Source organism: Temnothorax nylanderi, unplaced genomic scaffold (genome assembly GCF_030848795.1).
Source record: "Temnothorax nylanderi isolate EJ_2023f unplaced genomic scaffold, tnyl_v1.0 TNYL_tig0023_pilon, whole genome shotgun sequence".
NCBI classification, from domain to species: Eukaryota; Metazoa; Arthropoda; class Insecta; order Hymenoptera; family Formicidae; genus Temnothorax; species Temnothorax nylanderi.
The window spans coordinates 524,067-551,094 of record NW_027249085.1 but is presented as its reverse complement, the minus strand read 5'-3'; the positions used below and the strand labels follow the sequence as shown (position 1 = coordinate 551,094).

General features: G+C 35.2%; 3 protein-coding genes across 10 annotated transcripts in view; all 3 read right to left on the bottom strand.

The window, feature by feature from the left end:
- Window positions 1–1,339: 1,339 nt before the first annotated feature.
- Window positions 1,340–10,887, bottom strand: LOC139769536 (probable oxidoreductase PXDNL). Of its 2 annotated transcripts, XM_071700664.1 has the most exons (8): window positions 10,682–10,887; window positions 7,293–8,064; window positions 6,348–6,775; window positions 5,253–5,500; window positions 3,186–3,435; window positions 2,811–2,929; window positions 2,528–2,687; window positions 1,340–2,374 (listed from the first exon to the last, which is right to left on the bottom strand). In XM_071700664.1, exons 1-8 carry the CDS (start codon window positions 10,735–10,737, stop codon window positions 2,293–2,295), a joined length of 2,115 nt encoding a protein of 704 aa, XP_071556765.1. In that variant the 5' UTR covers window positions 10,738–10,887; the 3' UTR covers window positions 1,340–2,292. The 2 variants fall into 2 exon arrangements, with proteins under 2 accessions (XP_071556765.1, XP_071556766.1); XM_071700665.1 differs by lacking the exons at window positions 1,340–2,374; window positions 2,528–2,687 and having other exon boundaries at window positions 2,809–2,929; window positions 3,169–3,435.
- Window positions 10,888–11,617: 730 nt separating this feature from the next.
- Window positions 11,618–14,297, bottom strand: Prp3 (pre-mRNA processing factor 3). Its single transcript, XM_071700666.1, has 5 exons — window positions 13,984–14,297; window positions 13,614–13,825; window positions 12,750–13,533; window positions 12,281–12,638; window positions 11,618–12,182 (listed from the first exon to the last, which is right to left on the bottom strand). Exons 1-5 carry the CDS (start codon window positions 14,129–14,131, stop codon window positions 11,783–11,785), a joined length of 1,902 nt encoding a protein of 633 aa, XP_071556767.1. The 5' UTR covers window positions 14,132–14,297; the 3' UTR covers window positions 11,618–11,782.
- Window positions 14,298–15,737: 1,440 nt separating this feature from the next.
- Window positions 15,738–27,028, bottom strand: part of LOC139769533 (uncharacterized) — a 405,408-nt gene continuing 394,117 nt past the window's right edge. For 5 of the 7 annotated variants that reach the window (XM_071700652.1, XM_071700655.1, XM_071700654.1 and 2 more), the window contains one exon: window positions 15,738–16,298. In XM_071700652.1, the coding sequence (XP_071556753.1) occupies window positions 15,777–16,298 (522 nt within the window). In that variant the 3' untranslated portion in view covers window positions 15,738–15,776. Of the gene's footprint in view, window positions 16,299–20,904; window positions 25,590–27,028 lie in introns of those variants that run through there. The other 2 variants (XM_071700657.1, XM_071700659.1) reach the window with 2 other exon arrangements.

Sequence of the window (27,028 nt, the reverse complement as noted above, 5' to 3'; positions counted from 1 at the left end):
GCAGGAACTTACAATTAGTTATACTCCTAATAAATTAAATTTTCGAAATTTTGTTTCCACATATGTAAAAAACAGCATAGAACTTTTTTAATTTTTTCTTTCACAGTATAATTGCAACGCGCCAAATCTTCGTTTTTATTATTGAAAATTAATCAGACATGTAATTTTTTATCAAGTGCACAGTTACACCTATGCTATGGTACTCTTATGTAGATCAATTCTATAACTTACAATTAGAGTAATAAATAGAGAGAGAAATACAAAGAAACAAAAAGTAAAATAATACTATTACAACTAAAGTAATTATTTTTAAAGTGTAACATTTTTATTCAGATTTTTTTATAAAATTATTTTTATATATTATTCTTCTCGAACAAAAGGATAAAAATAAATAAGTTGTGTTAAGTGTTACAAAACTAAAAAAATATCAATATAGATAGGGAAAAATTTTGAATTAGTTAGAATATGCGAGTTATTTATACCCATCTATTCCTTTTCATTTATTTTTCCAAGATTAAATATTATATAAATTGATGCAAGAAAGTAATATATAAATATATGTAATGAGTAAAAAGGGTAAGAAATATTTTGGTTTTATTATGTAATTTATTTTATTGAAAACGTTATAATGGTTATTAATTACTAAAATTTATTTCAACAAAGCATCGATTTCACCCTAATTTTTTGTAGCCTATCCATCTATTTTTGATTGAGACGCGCACCAAATTGATGTTTTATCGGCAGTGTCGGAAAATGAACGTGGCTACATAGTACCAATTTCGAAAATGGATGTACTGGCGCTAGTGTACAGGTGTACAGGGGTTTTCGACGGTCCCATGAAAAAGACCGGGATGGCCTCGATCTCAGGCTTCTCCATCAGGAATGTTGAAAATGACGTAGTTAGGTAGCTACTTCTGGCAACATGACGCAAATTATCACGTGACGGTTTGATATTACCCGCGAACACGTGCACGCGAGCTAAGTCCAGAAACTAGAAGTAAATAACCGGAACTCTTTATCAGTATACGTATGGATTTCCGGATTTCAAAACGATGTATTGATCCAATATGATGTAATCCAACGATAGAATTGCAACAAACAAGAAAACGAGCGATGAACTAGAATAGAATGTAATAAAAGTTCTCTTTAATAATGTTTATTTATTTTTATTAATATAAATTACGCTATGTTAATTAATGTTAATTAAAAATCATGAATATAAGATAAAATTAGAGCTACATTATTTCCGTATTCCGTAGACAAAATTATAGCGACTCTAAAATTCTTTTTTTCAATACGGAAGTTACATGGTTTCCCTTTTGTATAAATAATACACATATTATACTGTTAAATAATTTTATTTAGAGCAGCAATAACACATGTGTATTATCAAAGCAATACACACCAAAGTTAAAAAATAAGTTAAAATCCTGAGATTAAACTCGAAGTACAGGCCATCATGTGTTAAAAAATGTTTGCTTCGATCGATCGAACTATTCGCGTATTCGCGTGAATTTTTCGGTATATTTACTCCATCGTCATCGTTATTGCTAATTAATAGTATATTGTGCAACAAGTGCTGGAAGATGAAAATTCACGGGTGCGGAGTTGACGCACGAGCCGAAGGCGAGTGCGGTCACCGCACACGGGAATTTTCAACTTCACGCACGTGTTGCACACCCTATTTTATGTTGCAAGTGCGTGGAAAGTGGTAAATCCCGCACGCGTCGCGTGCGGAATGTGTCACTTTCCATGCACGTGTGACATAAAATATAATACTTCATACACGGACGTTCTAATACGTAACGTGCTCGAATTACAAATTCTTTAGAAATTGTTTTATGTTGACGAAACTGCAGTAACAATATTTGCAATAAAATTATAACGAGTAGTACAACAAAACGTGTATTAACAAAATGTGCGTTAGAAATGAGATGGAGATCATTATGAACAGTTCTTCTTTTGTTACATGAGGTATTAAAACTCGACGCGTACGTTTATCATCTCAATTAAATTTCTCTCAATAGAATCGATAATACTATGAATTTCTTTTCTATTTTTAATTGCTACTAATATTTACTTAGTAAAATTTTTCTTAATGGAATCTTTTGAATTAAATCTGAAATCAATTTCTAATCAACTATTTTGCAGTAATAACAAAACTTCCAAATCAATATAAGAATAACAGTTAGAGTATCGATGATTTCAAACATACGATCTCTAATGTAATCAGGAACAATATTATTTAATATGAGCAATATTAAAATTCGACGATCGAATATGAGATTTAGATTAAATTATATCTGTCCTTTCTTTCCAAGCTGCAAAATCCATAGCTCCTCTTGTATGAGTCGTACAATTTGTCATATCGTTCCTGAAAAACATTAAATTAAAATTTAAATATTTATTGTTTGAAATCGACGCGTTATTAGTTAATAATATTATTGTATTCGTGTCGTAATCAGTCTATAAATCTAATAAATTTAATTAATAGACATGCATATTATTTCAAAATTGGTATAATTACAGGAATGGATCTTTTAGAATAAATGCTCTCGGTTGCATCCATTGTAGCCTATCTCCATTGCGACATAAGATTTGTGCCATTGTACTTTTTCGTATTTCCTCCAACTGTCTTATCGTAAATGAACCAGGCGTATTTCCATTTTCGTACCAATACCTGTCACCTGCATTAAAAAATTGTCAAATGATAAAAATCTATTTAAAAATATCTTATTTCAAGCTAATTAGTCAGACAAACCTCCTATTTTATGTAGGGTGTGCAACAAAGAATGCAAAGTTATATCTACCTAGACGAATATTTCGAAATGTTCGTCCTAGTAAGCAAAGGAACGTTGGTCCAAGAACAGAATCAGATATTGGTGCTTCCGAAAGTGCTCCAGTTACTAGATCTATGTCCCCTACACTTCTATAAATTAAACAGGAATACAGCATTAGAATAAAAAAATTTTTAGTACAATAGAGCATTTTAGAAATCTTTTGAATTGAAAATAACATCAAACATTGCGGTTATAAAATCTTATAACCAAAATAATTTATTTTAAATCGTGAGAGAGAAAGAGAAAAATGGAAAGAGAGATGTTAATTTTAATATCGCGATAAAGAAATGCGAATTCAAATATGACGATCTTTATTATTATATCTCACCCTATATTTCATCTTACTTGTAGACTGCTCGAAGTCTCTCGATGGTATCTTTGGTCACTGTGCCTTTAAGATCCTGAAAGTCAGTGAGATCCGGTAAATCGCAGAAACTTCGCCATCTGACATAAGGCGGCAAGCCATGATCTCTTCCCTGTTGTATAATCTGCGCGGCGTAATCCACGGCTACGTCGCTGGTCTTCCCGTCATGGAAGTATCGGTCCAGGAGTATTTCGTTTAAGCCCGGAGGCAGAGGCTTCCTAGAATGTCCCGCTGTCGCGGAAATTAAATCTTGCATCCTAGATCGTTATTAAAACCAAGTTCTCATGGGACAACGTGTTAAGATAAATCGTGACAGTAAATGTCAGAAAATTTGATATAGGAAAGATTTTGATTTTTTCAACGTTTTAAGTTTTGAGAAACAAAGTTAAACAAAGAGAAAAAATTAATTAAAGTTATCTCTGTAGTAAACAAAATTAACTTCAATTTGCTCAGAGTTATGAACATTTCCCGCATCATCAGTTTTCATGGGTGTCATAATTTATAAAACTTATATATACATACGTAACAATGGTTTTAAGAAAATTATAATATTAGTACTTTGAAAAAATTCTAATTGTAAATTATAGAAGTAGGATCGTTCTACGAAATAACGTCGTGAAACATAAAATTTGAAGCAGTAAACCGAACTTTTTTCTTTTTATTTTACTTCAAATTACTCTCGTATAATAGTTGGCACAAACGGAGCAAATATACGTTTTATGGAACTCGATTTTTGCGTTATTTTGTTCTAAAATATCAAAACAAATTTAATATCAACTTTTTACACTGTGTTTCTTAAATCACGTAAACTCATAAAATTTCGCAAAAAGACATCATTGTGACTGCAACGTGCCTTTCACTGATGTTACACTCTTTTCCGCTATGTAATTAAAAAGTTCACGCGCTATTGTTCACACGAAGATGGAAGTATATATTTCGTGAACTTTTGTAAGATTACATTGAAATTCTCGCATAGTCTTTTCTTGGATAGCTCACCTTTACGTGAGATAACGATAGACTATGATGTATGTGTGTGATGAGAACGCTTTTCTCTGTCTAAATTTAATTTTAATCTAATTTTATAACGATATATGTATATTTAGTTTCAAAGAACCAACGTAAGTTTGAACATTTTTCTTTTATTGCATCTCTTTTGCGATATATTCTTATTAAAACGTAACATTACTGTGTTTGAAAAGTGAAAGGTAAGAATATTTTATAAAAAGTCAAGTCAATTTTATGAAAATTGAAGAAGCGTTGCATGCACGCGATGTATGACAATAGTAATCACAGTTAAGCAATTTACTCGAGACAACGGCATTCTTATCGTTATAAACCGTAATGTGCAAGTGTATCTCCTTGACTAGAACGTATTTAAATACCATGGAAGATCTATCGTATTCGCATTAAGCGGGTGCATTTCCCTTCACTTAAGATGACTTCCCTTATCTTTTTACTGTTCCTGGGAACGTGACAGGTACTGCATTGATTTCCATCTTAGGGAGAAGAATAACTGACTTGATTGCCGGTATTGTATAATCTCTCCTTGAAGCGCAATTTGAGTGACATTCATTCACTTGACACTTACGATGTTGTAAAAGCAAAAGAGTTCATGTTTAAAGTATAAAGTGAACGCAAGATACAATTTCTAATTTATGGATCATAACACGAAGGATGAAATCGTAGATGTTGGATAATTGCACATTATGACAGCATTACGATAATGAAACGCTATATGAATCTGTTCATTACAGATTATCGTATTTTAGCATTCTACATTTATATTGCGTTCATATTTAGAAAAAAATTAATAAAATTATACACACTTATGAGATCAATTCAATCATTATTTTAAAACGCTATGAAATATAATGCTATGAAATTGTTCTAAAATTTTTCACAAATTTTCGGTCAAAAGCGATCATATAAGCGTTTTCTTCATTTATTATATGTTACATATTTGCACATCACGCAATAAATTCTCCTCGCGTCTCATAAAAATATCGAATCACGCGATGTTCCGACTACATCAAGTAATTCCAACTGACCTGTAGCTCCAACGATCAGCCGATCGATCGCGCCAGCCTCGTAAAACTCCTGCGGCGCATAGAAGGCCGACAATAAGGTCCTTTCGCCAGACTTGTGCGCCGATCGTGAGTCGATCAAGTCCAGGGTTTTCGGGGTCAGCGCGGCAACGAAGAAGAGCCCGGCCGACGCCGCCGAATTCGAGAGAGTCGCGTCCGCGCGAATATCGTAGCCGCGGAAGTAGCCCCGCTGTGTCAAGCGCAAGCCGTATCTTCGCACACGTAACAAAGAGAGATAATGCACGCAGTACCGTGTATGGCTGTGAGTTGTGTCATGGAAAGAGTACGGGGGCGGATGATGTAATTTCGTTGCGTCACGTTTCTTGTACGACGCATCGTACAATTCGGCATCATTTAAAGAATACCCGAATGTAATAAAGTTCAGAGAGATACATATCTTCTCAATAAAGTGCTCAATCAATTGAGATTCACAAGCATGGTCATATTGCATGAATCGATTTGAAAAAAGTACCGTTCTGAGTTAATATTAAAATAATTATCATCGATAGTTTATGGGTCATCCCGCTATATGAAAAATTACGACACAATAGAAAAGATGATCTGTTGTAAGATTCCGACATGTTATTATGTAAAATATGATTTAATACACGCGGGTAGTTGGAAATAAAGTCACGCTTTTCGTATAACATCATGCAATTATCTACCATCGCATACATCAGCTGTTGCGATTAGTTCTTGTAATCCATCGTATAAGAAGCTGTGTTGGACACTAAATGGAGCCATCAGAATGTCCGTTCAATTTATGAAATAGCAATGTATTAGCGATTAGAAAGATTTAACGATAAAATCATTTACGAAATTATTGCATCAAACTATGCATTGCGGGTATCGAAGAACATGACGTTGATACAACTCTAAGATAACACGGTAGTGAAATGCGTGTACTGATTAACATAGAATATCTTCTTTTCCAACTTTTTTTAAACGTTCAAATAAATGCTATATATTGATCTCGTTATATAATGAACAAAAAAAAAGTTTAGTGATTTATGTTCACGCTTTTTATAAAGTCAGTGTAATACCAAAAACATTATATACCTGTCGAGAGCATGTTCCCCGAAAATAACAGGCAGGAACTCGTTATAAGTTATATGTTGCAGTTCGGCGATAACAAGCCTTCTTGCTTCTTGATATAATTTCTCGTCGTCCCAATGAGGATTCAAACGTTTCAATTCTACAGCCACTCGATTGTGCTCCCGTAAAAATAATACGTGCATCAGAGTAAGACCTGGATTCTCATTTACTCTGGAATCGCCCGAAAAGAAACACGGAAATGCCTTATTTACGCTTCTACAGCTTTCATATTTTGGCGAAGCCATCGGCAAGTTCTTTCTTTGCGTATTTAGCAAACCGTCTTCGCCCGATCGTAGGGCTCTAGCTGTCTCTTCGGAACTACCGTAAAGCGGTGATAAATCCAAATAGGAGGATGCCTGGTTGATCTGTTGTCGCGGACCCAACTTGCAACCCTATATCAAACGGTATCTAATATATCTAACATAAATGTGAATCTTCCTGCAATTTAATCGGCAAAATTCTTTGAAACGTATCGGAAATTCTAGAACTTTGGAAGAAATCAAAATCACGTTATCAATTACATCGAAAAATGATTAATTTCACAGAGATTACATAATATCTTTTGCTTTTCTAGATTTTTTTACTTGAGAAAAAATGCAAATTCTTCGTTTAATATCTGAAATTATAAAATCAATTTATAATTCAACAATAAAACTTTTATTTTCTCATTTACAGCCTTTACGATGAAAATCATTTATACATTCAGGTTTCATGAATAACTAATTTTTTTATTCTTAGTATTATACGTAAAGCACTATTAACTTTCAAATTTATACTAATGGCAATATAATCCCCGTGTACATCTCAAAAGGCAGATCGAAGTTCTTGCACAATAATATGAAGAAATCGTACAAGTATACTGCCAAGAGATTTCTTAAACATTATATCTAAGATTTTATTCACAATTACCTGTAACGAATTTCCTGGATGCGGTGCCGATCTCGAGTATTCCATACACCCAATTGGCCGCTCCGCGCGGATCGGGAAGCACTCCGGGTGAAAATTTTCGTAATCAACGTCACAACACTTGAGCCTGGCGCCGTCCGGTAATTCCATCCTGGGCGTATGCGCCAAATCGTGAGCAAGAAACTGACCGAAAAGCGCGGTAAGCGCCATCAAATAAGGATGTCTAAGGTCCAATCCGCCGGCATGTACCTTCGAGGAGACTTCTCTCGCACTCGGCAATCTCATGCGGGGCAAGGAGACACCGTCTTCGTACTCCGGCGACAAAAATCTCACGTAAGCCTCCAATGCTGCGCCCCAAGTCGGATGCAACGGATTATTGCATCGACCCGTGTGTGTCCTGTAACGAACATCTGTCTTCTTGCATTCGGATATTATTCGTAGAAAGCTAGGCGAGTCCGGACAGAGGATGGCGACTACCGTCGGCAGTACTAAAGATGCTTGTTTCGATGACATATTGAGCGCTTCCACGAGCATCACCGCCATCGTCTCGATTCGCAGAGCCTTTCTCGAGAGATTTTGTGCGCCCTCGGTCATTTCGTGGGACGCACCGAGGAACCAAGACGGCGAGCCTCGATTGAGATGCGTCCGCGAGTTCAGGATCGTTCGTTCCGCCTGGCTGTACCTTTCCATAGAGAGATTCGTGCGCTTATCCAGATCGTGCAGCATCCTGGGTGGCAAGGTCGTAGCTCCAACGAGTGTCATTAGAGCGAGAAATCTGCGGATCGTAATCTAAAGATAGAAAACACCCACTTATCCATGCATAGCTTAGTTAGTGCCGCCGAGTGCCATCGTGGCAAACAGTTACGCCTTCGAATAGAGATATATGAGTTCTTGTGTGTGAATGCACTTATGTTCAGCGCGGTACATGCATCGTTATTACCCAATAATCGTTATGCAAATTTGATGATTGTGTTATTATCTAACTTAGCAATGATAAGATACAATCAATCATTGAAAGTGCAATTATGGGATTGGACATTGCGGACGTATATTTGCACATCCGTACTGCAAATAAACCAGAGACGCATCGATAGAAGCACGCGTTTGTTATATCTATTATTACGAAACTCATGCAAATTATGAAAGCCATGTTATACTGATCTCTATCGACCAAGATAATAGATCGGATTTGGTTTATCCACTTGCAGAATGTCACTTCGCTATTATCAGTAATCACTGTTTGCATTTTAATTACGTTAGAGATACAGATTTCGATAAGATCTTATTAAAGTTACTTTACGTACATGAAATTACGTGATCTATGCTAAAATGTATAGCAGGATTTAAGAGCAAGGGAGATTACGCGTAATTTGCTCCATGTGACAGGGTAGAATTGATACACGTGATATTAGATTACGGAGATTAGAAACACGTTTCGTAATTTATCGCATAATTCATCGCAATGAACTCCAGAGACCTTGTCGACGCGATGGCATTTCACCCCGTTACATTAGAGGCATTGTTCATTGCGCGCGTTTACCGCAACAATTTCATTCATCGTGTTGATGAACACGAGGCATCTATCTCGGGCTACTTTCTCGACTGGGACTGTGCCATTTTTTACGGCATAGCATATGGTCAGAAGAGATCTTAAAAGGAGGTCGAACGGGGCTGACATTTAAGATTCTTCCTGGTTCTTTTACGACCGCCTTGCGTAATCTTCTTTATTCCCATGATTAGCGTTCGCGCGAATCGATGGAAACAATCACTCCGACACTCGAGATCGATCACTCTCGACCAATTATGTTTAAACTGTTAATCTCCTTATTGACCCGGAACTTCGGTGTTGTTGGAACACGAGCATGCACTTTACGAAAGCGAGGAAGATCTACGGTGACTTGAAGAACCGATAGAATCAACAGAGTAGATTACATACAATTACATTGCATTAAAGTATCAGCGGCGTGATGCATCCTTTCTACAGTAATCAACCATATAAAGATCATTAAATACACTTCTGCATAGAACATCGTAATTCTCAATTTTTTAACTAAAACTTAGAAGCTTGTATGGTATTAGATAAAAAAGAATGTTTGTTACCTTTTCATACTGAGTTTAAAGATCAATTTATCAAAGTCTTTACATTTAAATTTGCCTCAGAAACATTATTTTTAATGCTTGTTAGTATTTGCTTCGGCTATACTATTATAACTGTGTGAAAGCTTGCACGATAATCTTTGGATATTATGATATTATGTTTATGTATAATTCTCATATTTACTCGGTACGGGTAAATCATGATTGATATTCATGATTTTCACTCACACAAATAATCATCCTAAAATAACATATTATCAAATGATGATCAGAAATTGTAATCGAGGAGACGTTCTGTGCCACGTACAGAATAAATATGATGCAAAGCTCTGTTGACACAATACGTACGAGGCGCTGCTTTATGTATGCAATAAATTATAATAATTATAAAACAATTAGTTTCGTGTCGCCCACGTGATGAGGTCGATTTGAGGTGTAAATCTAAATGAGTCCGCACGATATAATCGTTAACCTTTGATGAAATAATGAGCTGAGAGAAACGTACTGACTGCGAGTACAAATCGTTATGCCAAGACACTTCAACATGTTCGTATTCACAAAGTTTCATAACGCTGCCGTTTCACTGTTTACGACCGTTGGGTTAGAACGTATGAGCTAATTATCCGATATGTAACAAACCCACGCTTATATATAATCAACCCCTCCGGTTTTGAAACGGGTAATAATCTTACAGAATCTATAGTGAGAAAATTTTCAATTACATAAGTATTGTTTCTGTGTGTTTACATGCGCTCTCATATTTTATATGCTACAGAAAACAAGTTCGCTCTTCCTTTCTTTTTTTTTCTATCTCATCTCTTAACAATGCTGAATTGCCGATCGATTACGAAATAAACAAATAAACGATAATTTATAAACAAACACTAAACTTATAACTGAATTTTATATTTATCACATGTAAATTTTCTAAATCACTTTTTATATTAATTCTCAATTGCTTGAATATTTACTTACGAGAAAAACAAAATTAATCGAACTTTAAAATATACTTCTTTGTTTGTAATTATCTGTTTTTATTAATCACGCATTTTTTATAATACATTAAATAAGTACATTTTGTTTAAGTTATAAATTTGTAATTAAATTTCGCCATATTTCGATATACGATCACAAAGAATTATATATTTTTTGAAAATATTAAAAAAAAAATTATTACTCAATCATAACTTGTGGTACGTCCTATTTTATATAAAATTAATACAAATTTAAACAAATAGCATAAAGTTTTTGAGACTTATCGTATTCACTATGATATATAATACGAAAGTACTCACCGCGATACGAAGACGAGCGAGCCACCGGTAATGATGCTTTTAGTAGGGATCAACATCTTTCTGAAGATAATGCGCGCGATATCCTCGTAACGTAGGGATCACTCCGGGGAAGGATACTTAATACGCGGTGGCATTCATCTGCCTCGAATGATTTCACAAGAGCCGCACGCGCGAGAACGATGTGCGCGAGAACGCGCAGCGGTAAACCTGAACTGAGAATGATGCTTCGAACGAAAGTAAAACTCTAGTCTATCCCGTTCGGTCTATCCTGGAGTGGGGTTTAACCAGGATCGCAGCAACGCACGTGCATCAACGGTGCACGGTGCATCGAAGTATAACACGTATATACGGCTGGTAAAAGTGCATCGCGCTGCAGCAATAGCGGTTGCTGGATTAGTGTTACGAACGGGACCAAGGTTCGCCTTTCCTCGGCTACGTTATTGGGAATTCGCGGTTGAAGGTGCTATTTCAAGGTCGAATATTCCGTTCGCACCTTCGTGCATGCAACGCTGTATGCGTGAATCTCGCATGCTCTTTTGCATATAGAATGTTATAACAGTAGGCATCGCAGCGCCATTGCGCGCGCTATGCTAATTCACGCACTTGATGGGCTTGACTGCGATGTTGTCCGGATCACGGATTAAAATTCCTTAAGATGACACCATTTGCGATTCATTTGGATAATGAAGAGTCATACGCATCTTTTCATTTATTGCTTTTTTATGTAAATCAACGGAATGAGTTTTGGTAATAAATCATGATGGTACGTCACGCGTGGAATGATTGTTTTAGGTTCAATAGAGGTGTTTTAACGTTTAACGTTTAATTAAAAACAAATTTAAAAAGTTGAAATAATATAATTTGATAATAAAATACTATAGTTACAATATTAAGATTTTGTTATAGGATTGTATTGAACTACTGTGAATAAGTATATAGATTTTGAAAAACAATGGTCACTTTTATTTGCCCACTCGGTTACGGTTACATCTTATATTTCTCATTTCAATAATCTTATTAAGTTGTACAGAAGTTATTTATTTGTTGCATTAGCTATAATTATGTTTATGCTATAATTTAGTTAATTTACAAGATTGTGTCTTAGGAGCGTACTTCATCTGTATTATCGAGAACTGCACCACTGTAGGCTAAATCCCAATAATGTTCCACTTGATGTTTCTTAAAATGCTCTCGAGCCATCTTTTCAATTGGACACACTTTAAACTTAATTTCTCCGAAATGTCGTTGTTTACTTGTCCCTTCCCAAACAAGCACGCATCTGTTCGGTACATCATTCCCATCATTATCCTTCACTATGTCTTCTTCCCACTTAATGCGATGCATCATCAGTCGTTTGTACTTAGCCTGTTGTTTTGCTCCACCTTCCACTACGACAACATTACAGTCCCGGAACAGCATTACGCAGCCAGTAAGATAAAGCTGTTTCGCGTTAGTCTCCACTTTAAATTTCTTTGAAGCATTATTAATAAGATCGCGTATTCTGTAAAGATATTATCAGGTTATGTATATTCATTATTATCCATAAACATATATATATATATAAATATACAACAAAATTGTATATATAATGATATTTACCTATAAACAGCGACATGTACACCAAGACTAGTATCTTCTTTAAGCTTCCTTGCCTTTTTTTCGCGACGTTGTTCAGCGGTGAGTCTCCGTGCTGCATTCGCATCCTCGTGAGCTTTTAATCTCTTAGCCATTTGTTGTCGAACATGAGCTTCAATTTTAGTAGGATCTTGTACAGCTTCAGTCCCTAAAACTCGCATGAGATTCGAGATACGCAATTTCGGCTCAGGTGGTGGTTCTAGACCTAATCGAATTTTTTCTTGTTCTTCTTTCCAAGTCTCTCGTCTATTTTGTCTCCTTAATTTCTTACGTTCTTTCTTTGTGAGAAATACAGGCATGTATACTGGTTTCAAGGGATCCGCTATATAAGAAAGTAATCACAGAAACGATATGAATAATATATTCAATTATACATATTATATACATATATTAATAAAGCAAAAAAAAATATATATATGTACATGATACATACTTGGAGGCCTCATTTGTGTTGGATGCTCTACTAAATTTGTGATAGTGAAATTTTTGATTGTCGTCGGTTCATTTTCATTAGAATATCCACCGGTTAATATAACAGAATCCCACCATTCTAAATTAGGCACATCTTCACCAAGGGCTTCAGTTTTAGGTGCGATAAGAGCTAATTTGGTTGCTGAACTAATACCAGTTTTTCTAGCAATTTGACTAATTTCATTTTGCAATTTCTCTAATTGTGTTTTCATGCGCATTCTCTCTGCCAATTGCTGGAACTTTCCTGGTTCATGAAACTTTAATGCACGTTTACCACGCATCGCAGGTTTTACACCTATTCTGTTATCAAAAAAGTGAGTATCTTGTATCTCTTCTGGGCCTTTTGATTCTTGTAGCTGAGCCTTGAATTCCTCTCTTTTCTTTGCACGTATATTAGCTTTCAACGTAGGTACTACTTGAGTAAGTTGTACTTCTTTGCCCGTTATGTCTACCGTTCTACCAGATTCATCCAAGATTAAGGGAGTTGGCTTATCTGGTACATTAACACTGCCAAGTAATCCTGAACTCAACTTATTTCTGATCTGTGCTTGTAACGCAGCTATTTTCCGTGCTTTGTCCGAATCTGTCTTACTCAATAGGCCTTGATTATACATGCTTCCTACCGTTGGTAAAGTATCACGTCCTTTAAATAAGGGCTTTGCAGAAACATCTTCCTGCTTTATTGCTTTTAAAGCCCTTTTTCTTTCTTCTATTTCTCTTTGTGCATTAGCCATCATTTGTTTTATCTAAAGATATACAAAAGAAATAAGCTTTTAATATTGGAGCGTTTTACCGTATTAAGACAATATACATAGAATTCTAATACCTTATCTGCAGAAAGTTGAGCTTCTATGGGTTTTTCATTCTTCGTTTCATCATCTTTGAATCTCGATTTCTTTGCATCTTTGTCTTTATCTTTATCTTCAGGGTGAGATCGTTTCTTATTCTTTTGAGATGCTTTGGCATCATCATATATCGTAAATATTTTTTCCGTCAACTTAGAAGCTTTCTTGTCTTCTAATAAAGCCGATAATTTATCTACGAAAAATTGTTTTACATATTATATAAAATCCATACACATTTCCAAGTACGTAAGAAATAGCGTAATAGATATATGATCCGTTTTAAATGCTAATAATAAAAATCATAGAAAATGATCATGGAAAATAAGCCGATATGTATTTTCTATTGCTAACCTGCAGTTTTACGTTTGTCGTAGCCAGAAGTGATGCAGTTTACAGCGGTAGTAACAATTGCTGGTTCACTGAAGCCGAGAAATTTATGAACCGCTTTTTCGATTTGCGGCTTCATTTCGTCTATTTCTTTTCTCGTTAAATAAGACATGTTTCCACCTTTATTTCACTCGCTGAATAATCAAGTAATAATCCACTATTTCATAGTAAAATTGATATTCTCACAATATAATCATCTTACAAGTATTGAGGTTAAACATCACTGAATGCTCCTTACCGTGCAATACCGTGCATCGTGCATACGGTTTAACATTGGTCACATTCAACAAAGAATTCTTGCAGTTGTGCGCTAAGCAGTACTGGAACGTGATTGGTCCATTCTCTTAGATCCAGCCTTGAGTACTACGAGACTCAACGGCTTGCTTTGCTGAAAACGTGCCCATTAAATTCTATATAACATCGGGGCTTTTTACTGTTAAGTAAAGTATTATTTTTATTTCGTTTTGCAAACAATTAAGACCTTGATAAAGTTCAATCAGCAATTTAACGTCACTTTAGTAACGATCGATCAGTTATTTCTTTTCTTACAGTTGAGTACCAATTCCTATACAAATTCCCTAGCTTGTTACTGCACCTCTCTACGTGTGTGTGCAACTCTATAGTACATATTATATATATACGTATATGTATATGTATATATAAATGTAAAATAGTGTGATTCAGAATACAATTTAAAGCCCCTTGCACAATAGGCGATAGCGATAGCGATAGCGACAGCGACAAAGTTGCCGACAAAGGTATAGCTTTGTCAGCAACCTTGTTTCTGTCGCTATCGCTATCGCTATCGCCTATTGTGTAAGGGGCTTAACTCCATTTACTTTTGAATAGTTTCTTGGATTTAATTGTTTCACTTACATTAATATGCTAGGTTATATTGAGATTTATACAAAATTAGTTGGAATGATTCATAAATATACATAATTCTTTATAAAACGCAAATTAAAGTTTAAACAAAAATTATAGAATATATATAGGTGTAGATTATATATAGATTATAGATTTCATCATATATAATTTATGAATGTTTAAATATATGTTTTTCATATAGCGTATTTTCTATTAGTATATATATCTTCTATGGATATTAATAATTTTTCGAATTACTTTTTGATACTATATCTTGCCTATTTTGCTTTAGATTTTAGATCGATATACTTACATTCCACCTTTGGAGCGAGAAAAGCCCTCGAGGGAGATTTAGATAGCTTTTCGTAATTGGCACACATTGACTCTTGACTAGATTTTCAAGTTTGAGAGACTATGCACACAAGAGATTGTGCACTTTATTGCTTCTGCACGTGTGCATCGCGTTTATGAAAGGGATATTAATTTCATCACCATTTATATATGCTCCTTCCACATTATAATCATTAATATAGTATAAAATTAAAATAGTGCATTTTTGCATATTTGATATATGATGATCTTAAATATTTTTTTGAATTGTAAATTTTATATTACAATCAACATTAAGGACAAAATTTTATCTTTTGGACTTATAACACCTTTTTAAAACATTCATATATTACTTATTTTTTATTTAATCATGCTAAAGAAACTTTTGAAAGAATTGAGTTAATTGTTATTATTAATAATATCTGTTTGGAAACAATATGTTTCTTTGTCAAGTTCATATAGAAGACACAGCAGAATTAAAATTAAGGATGTGGAAAGGACAAAAATGAACTATAGCAAACTATTTCTAAATAACAATATTTATTTATTCAGAATAATATTCACGTTAGTAGGTATATTTGAGAAGAAAAGACTGAACTTACATGTGAGAGTATCAATTGATAGATATTTGGTGAAAATATATTATTAATGAATTGGAATCCAGAATGCTGATGGCATAAATGTTGTACATTCAAAATTCTTTTATTACGTAATTTTATCGTCTGCGTTATAGCAAGATGGTCTAATCGGTATATTGCGTGAGAATCGAATTGCTGGCTTCCAAGGTCCGTTCCGACCACTTTCAATAGTTTCGGCGTACATCGAAGCACCGAACAATCAATCACTATGCATCTTACGGCCGTTCGGAGGAGACTTACAACGTAACGTGATGTTGCTGGAACGAAATATACGAAGGTGTAAAGGACGAAAGCGGTTGCGAGGGCGGCGGAATGGCAGTGGACCGACAACCGCAAATGAGAACGGCAGAGGGAACTACGCTGTTCCACGCTTCTCTGGTGACCGATGAGGCCAATTCTGCGAACCACATTTGCTTCATTCCGAGGCTGTTGCTCTAAACTTTTCTGTTGATTGAAATGAAGGAATTGGAATTCCGCACCGCATTTCCTTTGTTCGGGTTAGGCATCAATTAGACTTAATTGGCACATATGGTATTATGGGATATTACTTGTTTACTTCTACTGTCAGCGAAATTCATTTTATGATAACCGTGAAGATTATCACTGTTAGAAGATAAATATGTGATGATTAACATCGTGCAACAGTTAATAAATGATTATCCTGAAAATAAATCTTTTATATTCACCGATAAAACATTGTAAATGCGTTTTATTCACTCGTTTCGCGCCGGTATTGCATTAATCATATATCGCGCTGTTTACAGATTTTGTATAAAGCAGTTCATAATTTTACGTTAAAAATGTATACTAAAAACTCATTTCAAAACTGATTATCGGCAAAATATTCACAATACGTGCTTAAATTAATGGCCTTTAACTTCAGATAACTATATGTAATATAAAAAATAAAGTTAAATATTCACTGTTACATATTTAAAAACACATAAACTTTTACTTTTTTGTACAAAATTTACACATGAAAATTCTTAAGAAAGAAGTAAATATTAGTAAAGACAAATCTACTTTTGACAAAATATTGTAATATCATGCAAAACTAATATTTGCTTTCAACAAATTTTTAATAAATTAATATGAAGAAATTGAAAAATATAGGTATTATTAACTAGTCAACTACATAAATTTGTTTCAACACAATAGTTAAGTTTTAGATTTTGAACAAAAAAAGATAGTAAATAGAAAATGTATAGTAGATAAAAATTATATAATAACGGATTATAAATATATAAAATCAGAACCAATTTGGAAAATCTGTGAGAAATATCACAAAAAGAAGATACGTTGTCGCAAACCAGTATGTCTAGTCATCCAAGCTTAAATTTTCAACTATGGATACTCATGCAGGTCGCTTGATTTGTATTCGCTAGTAAAAGTTACGCCATAGCTATCTGTTAGGCAAATTACTACAAAGTAACTGGAACTGACTGTTGATATGGAACAGGTTATCTAGCGTGAACGTACCACACAATTCCTGAATCTAGTTTGTAAAACCAAACTTCATCCTAGCTATGCGATTTATTCCAAGGTAAATTTAATTATTTCAAACTCTTCCTGACAATATTTTATGTAAAAAAAATATGTGATTTGAACCACGATAACTGGCTACAACTTTTTACACACGTAAATCTTTATATGAAAAATTTTATACCAGAAAATATGCAGAATTCTATGAATCATTGCATTGCATGCAAAACAACAATTTATTAAAATAAAGAAGATTTCCTTGCTTTACTGATGATGATATGCTTGCATTAATTCATTCTCTTTTTACAAAAGTTATGATTCATAAAGAGTTCGCTTTATCTGTGCGACTTTATTTTATAGAAACTTTAATGTGTTTAGAGATACATAAAATAAATAAATAAATAAATATATATATATATATATATATATATATATATATGCAGTCATGTAATCGTAATTGATGTATATCATATAAACCGACTTCTTATCGATAATGGTTTGATACGGGCAAGATTAATGGTAACTTTTAAGTAATTTGTTTTACGTCGCAAATCTTATTGTTAGAAAAAGAACTTACATTTCTAGAATCTTTCATTCTCTTAAAACAGACTCTGCAGACGATGCACCTTTCCCAGAATAGACTGATACCTCTCCTTTTTTTACGATCGTGTTCTGCCTCACTTGGCTCTTGACTGTAGTCCATATCTATTTCCGCAAAACCATAAAATTGCGGTGTTCCCATTCCCATACCTCGACTGTACAGATAAGTGGCAGGATTCACAGAGCCCTTATCCATAAGATGCACCGTCAACGTCTCGATAATCGCGAGAACCGCATTAACCGACCACATTCGCGAGATCCGTTTATCATTGTAATTGATGTAACGAGCTTTCGCAACTTAGAAGCAGCAAATGAAATTGCAATGCAAATAAGAATAGTCTTATATACATATAATTATCAGTTTCTAACAAAGCATAATTTGTTACCTTTTTTGTACAAAATCTTAACATTTAGTTTGTTCGTCATCACTGTTTTTTTTTTTTTGTAAATCTCAGCAAATTTAGTGACCAACAAAACTGACAATATAATAATCCTGCAATAATAATAATAAAACGATCCATATAATCATGCGTAGATACGAGTGACATGCTAAACGAGTTATATTCATTCATTATATATCGGGTCAGTCATGTTTCTTCGTAAATTTAACGATTTTGCCAGTAGACGTGGGCACGTCCTGAAATGATGTACGGTTCGCTCGTATGAGTCGGTAGGTCGGTAGCTAATGCTCTAATATGCGCAAAGGGTGCCATGCCCGTGTCACGCGGATTACCACTAATTGTAGTTTATGCTTTATACTACGCTATTCTCTTGTACGGCCGTTGGGTATTCGATGTATTAACGCGAGATCTGCGCGCGTGTGTATCCGCCCACAGAGAGACGAGCGCCTATCTATGCATCACGTACGTGTAGATACGTGATAGATCGTATATATGTATACGTCTATTGGTGAATATGTATCCGAATGATAGAGGTTCCCAAGTTTTTGTAATCATTAGCTCTGAGCTTGGGAATCTTGGCAAAGAAATACATTCCTATTTCTCACTATTTGCTATAGTAATTTTTCGTTGATAACTAAAACATTTTAAATTTATAAAATTTGTGTATGGATTATAAATTTATGCATTTTTTCAATTTATCGCGTATTAAAGATCTTGAAATACACAATTTACATTATATTTCTTAAGAATTAGATTGCATATTGCAACTGTGAATGTGATATTAATTTACAGTTTTTATTAAACAATCTTCTTTAGAAAAACTTGTGTGATCTTATATGTATAACGGCACTTATCTCGTCAATGATAGGACACCAATTAATATAGTACACGAAAATTTGAAAATAATTATCATTTCAATCACGTTATCCAAATATGGAATTGTTTAGTTTAAGGCATGAGAGACTCTGGAATTGACCAAATTATTTGAATTTATTTTTGTTTCATAATTATTATATTTTAAAATATTGTTATGCTAAGAGAACAAAGTGATTGCCCGCATATTTATTCAATATTTATCGTCACGTGTGTATCACTACGTATTATCACTACTGTCAGTTTCCCAAAATAAATTTGAAATTATCCCGTGGAGATATAAAACGCGAAGAGAAAGTGAGCTTTTTGTGAAAAAGGAAGTTTTCCGGCCCGGCAAAATTAGCAACTGCCAAGAAAATGATTAGCGCAATACGACATGTGAGTGGTTGAGCATTACTGTGATGCTGCTGCTGCTGCTGCTGCTGCACACGCGGCGCGAACAGGGAGCTCGGACTTCCTCGGCTGTCATGTCCGCGCGTCTGTCAGTCTGGGCTAAAATAACCGGGCATCGCACCCCTGCCTCGCAATTAAGCGCGGCTGTATCTACCGGCTATACGCAACACACGATCCCCCGTCTACGCAGAAACGTGTACAGGTGCGCACGAATGTACGGGACTGCGTCGCAAAGGGTGCATTGCATCCACAGTTGCGATTCCCGGCACAAACTTTGTTGAAAATCGTCAGCTTAATTGTTTATTTTCAATTTTAGGTACCGTTGCTCACATTATTCGGTTATTATTAAGGGAGAGATTGGAGTGCATTTAATCATTGAAAAATACATTTGGACAATATATTTCATGCAAGTTTTCAGCATTCTTACGTTTGTCAGAAATACTTAAAAAAATGTAGAAAACGTTAAAGAATATACTATATGTGATACGTGGTGTTTAAATTGGCAAATCGTTTACCCTGTTCTTCGCTTTCTTAACTTTTATTGATGTGTGTGTTTTTCTGTCTTTTACTTTTAGAAATTTTTGAATAGTTTTCCTGTCAATTTAGACAATGTTCGTTAAACTTTATATATACGAAAGCTGTATATATGAAAAAGTTTTTATATATGGAAATTACTTTAAATATTATAAGATAAATATAAATATTTTTAGGCTAAAATGCGATTGTTAAAAATTGAAGTTATAATTCTATTTTTTCTCGATTAATGTTTCGTGTGGTGCGTATATTTCTTTCTCTTTCTCTCGTTTTCGTGTTCGTCACGTTTGTATAATTACCCGCGTTGTGGTGCCCAACCCTTATTTTTTTAACGGGCAGAACGCATACAACCGTTATATCTCGCGGCTACTATCGATGCGAGCGATGTTTACGTTTAATTACTGCTGAATGCAAACGTTTAATTGTTACGCGCTGTTTGTACTTAGAGTTAAATACTCTTTGTTTTCATCATATAAACAGATGGAAAAGATTATCGCTACCAAATTATTTTAGCCGAGCAAAAATTACGGACGAGAGAAAAGTAGTAAAGTTTTAGTAAATTCAATTTTCTTATTTTTACAAATGCATATCAAAATAAAAATATATCTATATAAATACATTATATATTTATATGTATATATTGAAAAAAAAAATCAATGAAAAATGATATAGGATACATCAAAAATACATCAAGAATTATAAGCAAGCAATTATATTTTATTTCAAGGATTGATGCAGGATTGATTGGAAGTTGAAATAACACAATATACATTTTCTATAATATATTTTACATTATAAACCAACCATACATCATCATAATAATATCTTGTATTCTTAAGCCTATGCGTGTTTTATCCTATATTTTCGTTTATATACTTCCTTCATATTTATACTTTGTTTACTTTTTTCCATAGTATTTATATATATTTTTATTTATATTCATCATTATTTATAATGTACTTTTATATGCTATGTTATGTATATATAATATCATACACGTTTCTTTTTTTCTTACGCACGTCCCAGGGCGTCTCGCGATAGTGTTGTGTGTATATATTGTGTGAAAATTGTTTCTGCAAGTGTACACATCTCGCCGTACCTGTGTACACATGTCTGTCTCTACTGCCCGCGCGCGTAGTACACGGCTCCCAGCTCCTCTCGCTTCTCTCTACATGTGTATTATATGCGTGTGATTTGTGTATATTGTTGTCTTGTGCGTGGGCCGTCACGCATCGTTGCAAATTACATATACATTATACGGCTCTCGCTCGACGTGACGCGCTCTCGAGCCATTTCCAGCTCCTCAACTTAAATATGTAACGAGGCTCTGCCATGGGACCCCGCGGGCCATATGTTTAATCGCGGAAGTATACTTTAAGTCGCGAGCGCTTGATCGCTCCCGTCGCTTTCGTTATTATGACGCTTTGTTGCCGTTTATTTTCGTCGTGCCGACATTTCGGTGGCTGTTTTCGTAATATGAGCACAGTGCCGAACGATGCACGATGGATGGATGTCGTACCCGGCCCCTTCCCTCGAGCTTCGCCGTGCCATTTCATGCGCGATATACAATATGTGTATGTTTTTACTGATGACTATATTTTTCACCCGATTGTCCGCGTTTTCGCTATTTTTTTTTTCAGTTTCTCGTTGTCCTCTTTACCGAAATGCATACACATAAAGAAGTGGATAAAGGCACCTAACTTCTTAGCGTACGGTTGTAAGTGATATGCCGCTTATCGCATCGGGATAGGGAAAAGGGCCATATCTACGGGGGCCCCGCAACGCATACTTCGTCAAATCGTACGAAAAGCTACAAGAAAAATGAAGGAACGTCGTAATCTCTGTATGAATCGGACGCGATCATAATTATCGTACTCTCTTTTTTGGAATTTTACCTCTTAATGCTTTTTCTGCTGAAGCATACTACACCTCGTTTGTTCTCTCTCTCTCTCTCTCTCTAATTCTTTCTCATTCTCACGCTTTCTCACCCTTTTTTCCTTGTATGCCATCTGACACATTCGTATTCTTCCATTTCTTCCTCGCATGTTCGCCCTATTAATCTCTTCTCTCACACACACGCTTTCTTTCACGCATTCTCTCTCTCTCTCTCTCTTTCTCTATCACTCCATACGTTACATGTATCTATATTTGGGGGCACAGGGGGTCCGGCAGGCTAGCCACATCTATCTTCTCTTACGAGTTACATCTCAATGTGTTTTCTTATTTCTTACAACTAAAGGTATTTAACACAGTATGTCACGGAGCGCGCATTTATATATGCCGCGCATCCGCATTCGTTCACTCCCTTCTTCTCTTCGTTAAGCTTATATTCGTTATAGCTTCTATCTGTTGGCTAATTTTATCATCTTACACATATATATATGCATATATGTATATATAATATACATATTTGTATTATATATAGATGCGCATGTCTTGTTGTTTGTAGTCTTTCTTGTATAATATATATGATTATATACATACATTACTTTATGTTTTATGCTCGGTATCTATGCTTACGGCTCCTACTTTTGTTTTCTTTCACTGTGCTTTTTTTTTCTTAAACCTTTCTTGCTCTAATACTAAGCTGTTTCCACAGTGCTTTGCATCGGTAAGTATCCCAATTTGGCTTGACTGCTGCCCTCGTCCCGTTAAGAATTATGTTAGATTCTCGAGGGGCATCTAAATATAAATAGTTAAGTTAAATGCACCTCGGTTAGAAAGAAATTATACGTTTAGTTGCGATTTACGATTTAAAATTTAGTTTAAAAAACAATAGTACTTCTTAGAATAGTACTTCTTAGAATAAAATTAACTTTGTTTTTCTATAACAATCAATGAAATTATTCCCGTAAAAAATACATCTGATATGCCATATGCCTATGTTGTATGTTAATTAAAACGCTAAAAATTCCAACAACTTACTATCTTGTACCTAACAATTTGTCATTCATAGATATTTGAAAGTTATAAAAAGTTTCACGGAAGTGCGAAGATTAGTAATCATGAACGGAAACTAAAGGGACATCTTAATTTAAGTACACAGCCCATGAATACTATTCTTGATATCACGTTCAGATTACATCGAAGTAAATTATAACGATTGTCATTGCTACGCACGCAATTTGTATGATCGAAACAAATGTAGTATGCAACAATAAATTTTACAGGATCGGCCAAGTTTCATTCTTAAGCGTCACCGCTCTAGAGTCGCGAAAAGAGAGAAAAAAAATCCCGTTTTCGTGAGCACAACTGCGGTTTGAGTAACTTGAAGCATCAATCGCTTAATTGCATTCCACATCCCTCATTGCAGTTCCTAATTGGGAGTGGTAGGATCGGCTTGATTGGCTCGATGATATGTTTCGTGTGTGCATCGCGGTACCTACGTGTTGATCGATATCAAAATCACGTTTTGTGGTACACTCGCGAGAGGCAAAAGCATTACGAACACGATAGGATAGCATCGTAGGCAATTAATACTCCTTGCTCTCTTACTTTCCCCAAGTCCGATATGCCACTTCCTCTGTCCATTGCCTGCACGAGACTTTGTGCAAACACGTCGGTGACGATAATTAATACCTAGCCCTCGGTGAAAAGAACACGTACAAGTTTCTAAATGTATGTTTCTTCAATGATTGTCGACTATCGTTTGGTAAGTCTCCGCGAGATAAGTCTGTTCAGGCGGAGGAATATATATGCGGTGGCATCAGGGACAAACGTGGAAACAAGTAAGAGAGCATCAAGGGAGGAGACGCACGGATGAAGAAGACATAGTGCCCGTTACGAGATACTAAGAGAAGAGAGGAAACACGCTACGTGACAGGAATCGAGCAGCGAAAAAGAAAAAAAAGGCACGCATTGAATTTTGTTGCAACTTGAGACCGTAGTAATTCGATGAGGATTGAATAACCAGGTGCGGTCGCTTCGGTAAAGCTTGAACAATGCGATAATAAAAAATCTCGAAATGGTGTGTTATCACGTTATCTAGTACGCCAATTGCCAGATTGTAGAATCTGAGAACTGTGAGTTGAGGACGCGGACAAAGGATGGAGGCAGCAGCCGCAGCACGCGTTTCTGTGTGTATGTGTATACATGTATATATGTTTATACATGTCAATATCTGTTTTTTTTTTTCGGTGTATGCATATACACGTGTCCTGCCATTTGTGCCGTATAAGAGTGCTGAGTATAACTTGCGGATATTAGTTATTGCACTATCCCTCATGAACGCTTTTACTTCGTTAACCTAATGATCGACAAGCTAGATTAGACTAGACTACGTCTAGAGCTTTTGTTAAGTTTCTCGCCGCTATATTCTACACGTATGCTGTGTGCATTTTGTGTATTTGGTGTTGTGTGTATTTACATATACGCGTACGTGTTTTACACCTCGTGTATGCGCGCGCGTGTCCCTTTTCCCGAATGGGTCCATGACTTAGGTACCATAAGCGGATCTCTTTTGCTAGTTTTGCCCTATGTGGTGTGGCTTTTCGTCAAGCTTGCCCGCTCTTTATACAAATTTATTTCGCCCCGTTTCAACACTTCCCCGTCATCCGTCGTTTCCGTCCGCGACTCCATTGCCCCTTTGTTTTTGCCTACTGTTCAGGTCAGATTACATTAATAATTATCTATCTATCACTTTATGCTACATTTTGGTTTCCCGTTTAACGCGAAGACTCGCACAATCGGCTAGCTCCACTCGGTATATGTCCTAGACAACATACAGGACTACATCAAGTTATACACACGCCTTCATGTTTAAGGCGTCTCTTTTTTAAATACTTTTTACAAGATCGGATATCCACGCTGATTCTTTGAAAGAATGCGGGATCCCTTACTTTTTCTCTGTCGAAGGTGGAATCGAGTCGTAGTGCACAGTGAGCAATTCGATAAGGGGAGTGATTGGGCGGAACATAAGGAACGTAAAATTAGAGTGTGTCAAATCCAATTAATAATCCTTTTATCGATTAAACGCTTCCCGGTTACTGTACAGGAGTTGATTGACAGATGCAAACGCACGCGATAACGGGTTCTTATTGCATAATTCGTATTACAGTCTGCCATTTGGGTCCCTCTTGCCACACGATCTTTCTCTGTTCCCCCTCTCTCCCCTCGCTCGTTCCACCTTTCACAAAAATAACCTATATTTTTATTTCTTTTGCCTAACTAATAATGTACACGATATTTTCTTTTTTTACTTATATATGTTCTTTTTCATGTCGTTTCTTAAAAGCTAACGCTCTTTCTCTCTTTTTCACGCACAGTGCTTTGTTTTACGCACGACGATTGAAAATAACAGCCCTCGCCGCCGCTGCGCGCAAGTATATATATTTATATATAATATATATATATGCATTTTTATATTTATACGTATGTATATATATTTATTTATAATTTTGTTGCTTTCTCTTTGCATACTCGTGCCGTGTCCTCGAGGCTAGTCACCCAATTTCTATTAGAAAACGAGATTCGGTTATATATAGCATGACGATTTCGTTTTAAGCTAAAATTTTAAATAATATGAAAGTTTTGCAAATCGCGATTGTAACCTGCATTTTATTGTAAATATATTTACACTCTCTGATATTTTTAATTTTCTTAATAGTTTGTTAGATATTTGTCGATAACATTATTACATTATAAAGATAAACAATGAAAGAATAATATTTAATCGCAATGACGTAGACGAAATTTTTTCAAGGTGCAGGTTACGACAAAACTGAATCGAAAGATGATTATAAAAATTGATGTTCATCAACATGCAAAAACTGCAAGAAATAATCGTGGTCGCGCTTACATCACGTGCGATCGTGCATGATAATTCATATATTGTACTAAACTAAAGACATAATAAAATTTAGAATAAGCTAAATGCATTCAGTAAGAAAATTATGTGCAGATAATTGAACGTATGTATGAATAAATATGTTTCTAATAACATATATACCAACAACAACACAAATTAGAAATAAATCTGATAACATATCTTTTGATGATCCTCTCTGAAACATACAAAACTGGAAACTCATATATAATGTGGTTCTCTTTTACATTTCTTTGTAAAGCTGCAAATCAAAATAAGAGCAAGGCGACAAAATGCAGCCAATATAGCGGCAATACTATTATCCTTAATTTTGTTTATGTATATAAATTACTATATCAGAATCATTCATCGCGATTGAAAACGCTGAAATGTGGCGATTTTTATTGTCGAGCTTTCCTCTCACGGGAAAATCACTCTTTTATCTGGTTGACACAATCGCGACGGATCGTTGGTAGACACACAGACACGCACACACACTCTCCCTCTTTCTTTCTCTTTCTCTCTCTCTCGTTCTCACCCTTTCTTTCTCTACTTTCATCACAAAACATCTAAACTCTATGCGATGTTGGGCAGATTTGATTGTGTCGTTCTCTACCCTCCTTCGCTACGTTTCGAGTATTCGTGTGTGCCGTACTTTGATCATTGATCTTTTTTGATTGAGAAACGTCGCTTTTGATTTGTTTAAAGCACGATCCGTCTATCTTTTGATTAATATCAAAGTTGTCTATCGCTCGTCCTATCTCGTTTTTGTTTCAGTCATCATCGATGTGCTCTCTTCGCCTCTTAATCTAACCGAACCTGTCTCTCTCTCTCTTTCTCTCTGTTCCTATTTTTGTTCCTTATCATCTTTATCTGTTCGTGCGAGCAAAATTATAGATTACGTATCCACGGAATATGTCACGAGAGAGATATTCGAAAGAGAGACGTGAAGATTCGTGTCGAATATCGGATTTCAAATATATTCTATACAAAATACATAATTTTTTAGAGTTTCAGACTTATAATTTTTAGAGCCTCACAGCGAAAGATTAAATGTAAGAATTTAATTGCAATATATAATTTTCAAA